Source organism: Leishmania martiniquensis, chromosome 11, assembly GCF_017916325.1.
Source record: "Leishmania martiniquensis isolate LSCM1 chromosome 11, whole genome shotgun sequence".
Lineage (NCBI taxonomy): Eukaryota > Euglenozoa > Kinetoplastea > Trypanosomatida > Trypanosomatidae > Leishmania > Leishmania martiniquensis.
In genome coordinates, this window is record NC_090146.1 from 415001 (window position 1) to 420000 (window position 5000).

General features: G+C 61.2%; 2 protein-coding genes across 2 annotated transcripts in view; both read left to right on the forward strand.

Annotated features, from left to right (window-relative positions):
* LSCM1_06605 (uncharacterized protein) overlaps positions 1 to 5 on the forward strand; it is a gene marked incomplete at both ends in the record, with an annotated part of 1443 nt that extends 1438 nt beyond the window's left edge. The window contains one exon of the mRNA XM_067324018.1: positions 1 to 5. This exon is cut by the window's left edge and continues 1438 nt beyond it. Within this exon, the coding sequence (XP_067180559.1) occupies positions 1 to 5 (5 nt within the window).
* A 588-nt stretch (positions 6 to 593) lies between these two features.
* Positions 594 to 3584, forward strand: LSCM1_06606 (uncharacterized protein; the record flags this gene model as incomplete). Its single annotated transcript, XM_067324019.1, has 1 exon — positions 594 to 3584. One exon carries the CDS (start codon positions 594 to 596, stop codon positions 3582 to 3584), a length of 2991 nt encoding a protein of 996 aa, XP_067180560.1.
* Between the last annotated feature and the right edge of the window lie 1416 nt (positions 3585 to 5000).

A 5000-nucleotide genomic window follows, 5' to 3' on the forward strand; every position in this document is an offset into this window, starting at 1 on the left:
TGTAGCGGCTGGTGGACCCACTTTAGGCTCAGCCACTCAAGGGAAAGCGTGCCAAGTAGGAGGAAACGTTGCAAAGGTGCCGCTAAGGAAAAGGTTCGGCGTGCCCAGTCCGTTCGACGATTGCACCCGGCGGTACTGCTGCCGTCCGTCTCTCCCCCTCTCTCTCTGATGCAAGCCGTTTTGACTTCTACGAAAGGTGGCGACTACTGCGGCTGAGTGGCGGTGTCGTTGGTTGCCTTTTGGGTCCTTTCGTCCACGTTCTTTCGCCCACCTTCGCTCTCGTTTTTTTTTTGCCTGCTCCCTGCTTGGCACTTCCGCGCTCGCCGCACAATCTCCGCTCGCAGCTCCCACCCCATGCAAGTGCTAGTGTTCAGCTGCCGCTGATCTCATCTTCCGCTACTTATCCCCCGTTCCTCTTGTGGTGCGTTGCTTTGGCTGCTCGAACCCTCACTGCCCGTCCCTTGTCTGCATCGACCAGCCGCAGCGCATTGCTGCTCGCCTCACCTGCGTTGTCGGGCTGAAAAGCACTAAAGTTGTCTCCTCTTTTTTTTTCGTGTTACCCCTATCACACCAAACGTAACGCTGTTAGCGCCATGCCAGCCGCGTTTGTCACCGGTGCGGCGTATTTCAAGCGCGGCTTTGATGCCCCCATGATGAGGGAGGACTTGGCGAGCCAAATCGAGCCACGTCAGCTCTCCGCCCTGTATCAGGTCGTGGCGTACATGACGATGGGCAAGGACATGTCGAGCCTTTTCAATGAAGTCTCCGCGCTTACATCCTGCACAAACAGCACCATGAAGCGACTGGCCTACTTGTATCTGGTGGAGAACAGCCGTGAGCAGCCGGAGCGTACAGTGCTGCAGGCTGGCACATTTGTGAAAGACACACTGCATGACTCGCCGCTTGTCCGCGGCGCTGGCCTGCGCACCATGACGAATATTCAGCTTCCTGTCATGGCCGACTTTTACACCGGTCCGCTCCACCGCTGTCTGGAGGACAGCTCCGCGTACGTGCGACGCATCGCCGCAATGGGCGTGCTGAAGCAGTACGCCCAGGCGCCGAACGTGTCAGCTGACTCGGACTTGCTCGACAAGCTGAAGGGGTTGCTCAAGGACACGAACGCCGCGGTGGTTGGATCTACGGTGCGGGCCATGCTGGAGCTGCAGTACCGAAACGCGCCTGTCTCGTATACGCGCGCGCTGCTGGAAGCCCGCTCGCATCTTATCGAGATGCTTCTCCACGGCAACGAGTGGACAACAGTGTATCTGCTAGAGGGTATCGCCATCTCGATGATGTGGGAGTGCCACGAGGCCGTCGCTGAGAGTGACAGCGATGAGGCGGGCGGCGGCCGTCACCGCCGCCGTGGCAACTGCACCTCCTTCGTCTCCAGTACTGGCAACCTCAGTACCTCAGACCCGATCTCGACGGCGCAGCGGCGCCGTAGTGGCGCCGCTGCGCACAAGGATGACGACGATGACGCGCGTTGCCGACAGTACATCGCCGACGGCGAGGATACTCTGGAGGCTGTGCTGCCACTGATGCAGTACGCTAGCCCCATCATTGTGCTGAGCGCGATTCGCGTTGTCGGGCTCTTTTTGCATGCGGTTTCCTCATCCCATCTGCGCGTCCCCGAGGCGGAACAGTCACGGCTGTTGGCGCGCTACGCCACTTCTCTTGTTCAGCCTCTCGTTGGGCTGCTCGAGGCGCCGCGGTTCGAAATGCGGTACGTGGTGCTGCGCAATATCGTGCAGTTCTTGACCCCAGTCTTCATGCCATACCTGACTGCGCATCTCAGCAAGTTCCTCGTCAAGTTCGAGGATCCCATTTACGTGAAGATGGAGAAGTTGAGCCTCCTCGTTCGCTTTGCCAACCGCGAGAACTGCGCGAGCGTGCTGAAGGAGCTCATGGTGTACACCCGCGAGTCAGACGTCGCGCTGGTGCGCACGGCCATTAACGCCATCGGGGTGCTGGCTACAATGCTGCCGGAGTTGTCGGAGGAGTGTGTGCACCAGCTTGGGCAGCTTATTGCCTCGCGTGTGCCGCATCTTGTGGAGAACACGGTTGTCGTGGTGCAGATGGTGCTGCGCTGCTACCCGGGCAAGTTCACTGGTATCATTACACCCCTATGCGACTCGCTGACGATCCTGGAGACCACAGAGGCAAAGGCGGCGGTGGCGTGGGTGCTCGGCGAGTACCCCGACAGTGTCTCCGAGTCTGTCTCCGAGTACCTTTCGGTGCTAGTGAACCAGTTCATGGAGCAGCCGCGCCTCGTGCAGTATTCCACCGTGACAGCACTTGCGAAGTTGCACCTGCGCGGCGCTCACGAAGCGCCGGACAGTGACAGGAATAGCGCTCTCACAAGTGGAGCACAGGCCATGCTCGAGAAGGTTTTGAGCGCATGCACGGACTCGCTCTACCCCGACCTGCGTGATCGCGCCTTCTTTTACTGGCGCCTCATGACCATTGATCCCGACGTGGCGAAGCGCATGCTCGCGGCTACGGAGCGGGTGAAGCTCGGCTCCAACAGCTGGGACGCTCTTGGGCACCGCTCCTCCCACCAGCCGGGCCGCAGCAGTGGCCTGCAAGAGCTCGGCACGCTTGCCTCTGTTGCGTCGAAGCCGCTCCGCCTGCTTATTGGAGAAAATGTGATTGGCAGCTCCACCAAGTGCCTGACGGGCGTCTACGACGACGAGGACGCCGAGGGCCATGAAGACAGCGACAACGATGGAGCCGATGGGTACACCGATGGCATTAGCAACAGACTGGTGGCTCCCAAAGCGGTATCTGTCTCGACTGCGCACGCTTCCCCGGCAACCACTGATGGCGCTGCGGAGGCGGTGTTGCCCTCAAGCGACACAGCCGCGAGCTTCTCAACGGTGCTGACTCCCGCGCAAGGTAACGGTGTGCAGGTGGAGATGATGTGGTCGCAGTTGGGCTCGAAGCTGGTCCTGTGTTCACGCCTGCGCCTCGTGGCTGGCGAAGACTATCTGCGCCACACCCGCGTACTGACGATGCAGATCAACTGGAACATGTTCGGCCTCGGGGTGGCGCAGGTGTTCCCCACGACGTCCCTCGAGTGCGACGACAAACCGGCGGAGGTGAGTGTGCTGGTGTCGTGCAACAACCAAAAGGCGCCGATGGCGGAGCTGCAGGTGGCCATCGAGTTAGAGTTTATCGGAACTCGCTACATCGTCGCACCACCGATCCCGGCCGCCTACCTTCTCCTCCCTGCGACTGGATGCGAGCCGCACTTCTTCGCTGAGCACTGGCGTGCGCTGGGCCACTCCGTGTGGAACATGCCGCCGCAGCTTCACGAGCCCAAGTGCGACGTAACGCGGCTGACGACGAACTTGCTGCGCGTGCACTGTTTGAATTTGGTCCACCGTCGCGAGGTGACGGAGAGGGGGCTGCTGCTGCTTCTTCTGTACTGCGAAACAGTCGGCCATGTGCGTCTGCTAGCCCAGGCGACGCTGAACATGAAGGGAGGGGCCCTGATGGCGCTCAGCATGCGGTCTGCTGACAGCTCCATCGCTGCGTACGTGGGCGAGTTTATCATACGTGCCTTGTGCCCGTCCTCGGACTGAGAAGCGTAGACAGACCAGCGCCTCCCCTATGGACGACGCTTCTATTACCCTAATGGCGGTGGGGTGGGCGGGGCGGGGCAGCTGTGCGCCGTATCGGGGCCCAGTACTCCGCTCGGTAGGGACGCCGAACGACTTCTCGTGGGGACGCATAGCCTCGGGCGCACACGACGCAGGGAGGTGAGGGCGGTGTACTGCGACGGATGCCATCGTTGAGGTTTTGGATGGCGCTGCTTCTGAGCCACCAGCGACATCGAGCGGGCTCGCGGCCGTCTCTGAGGCCGCCGGGGTGCCGATGCGGCTCGAACGCATCTTGCTCGGCCCCCCCACTGCCCGCACTGGTGTGGCCGGTGCCTGAGCCGCACACCTCGAGAGGGGTGCAGCGAGTGACGAAGGCCTCCGCCGGGGGCGGCTGTGGGGCGGGTGCGTGTGGAGCGTTTGAGGCGAGCGGCTGAGCTCAGATGGATGAGCCGGCGCCGTTGCTGCAGCGCGCGTGTACCGCTGCTGCGCACGACGCGATATGGGCCTGTGACAGGCCCTTAGTGTGTCTGTGTGTGTGCGTGCGTTGAGTTGGTGCTCGCCGCGTGTGCTTGTACGCGGCCGGTAAACGGCTCCACGAGGGAGAGGGTCCAAAAAGAAGAGGTGGAGCAGTGCGATTTGATGGTTTGCGCATCAGCGCATCATTGTGCATGATAGCTGATTTCATCGGCTCTCCTCGCCTCTCAGCTTCGCGGAGGAAACAGTCAGCTGCATGGCTTCTCTCCCTCCTCCTCCCTTTGTTTTCCCTGAGCGGGCTTGTATTCGTCTGGCACGTACCGCACGATACTGTGATGGCAATCATTGCCGCTGCTGCGACCGGCGATGCCTGTCTCCGCTTACACTAACCTCGGTGAAGTGCCTCAGTGCGACCCTGCACGCCTGGCTGCTTCGAGTACCCTCTTTGGGGGTCTTTTTACTCGTCTCTGTTGCTCTCGGTTCCTCCGCACTCCCGGGCCTCTGGAGCGACAGTGATATTCCCCTCCCCCTAAACTGTCTCCCCAATGTCCTGCTCAGTGGTGTCCAGGACGATGCGTGCCTGACCTTAGGCGCGGGTGACCGGCGGAGGAGGAGGGGTAGCTCAGGTTTCCACACGCGCACGCGTGTGCATCTCTATTGCGGCTGCGCGCATGCGATCCTCTCTCTGCGCGCATGTTTTCATTTCCTTTCTGTGGCCTTCCCCCACATCCTCCTCCTCTTTGCGTCTGCAGAGCCCCCAGAGTACGTGCATCGATGATGACAGTCTTCATGGAGGCGTTGGGAAAAGTGTGGAAGCAGTGGACGCACTCGGCAACAGCGAGACGACGATAAGGGAGGAAGTCGTGGGGCTGCCCCCGCGGGCGATGGTGTCAGTAGTCGACGTCGCTTCGAGCGAGAAACGGA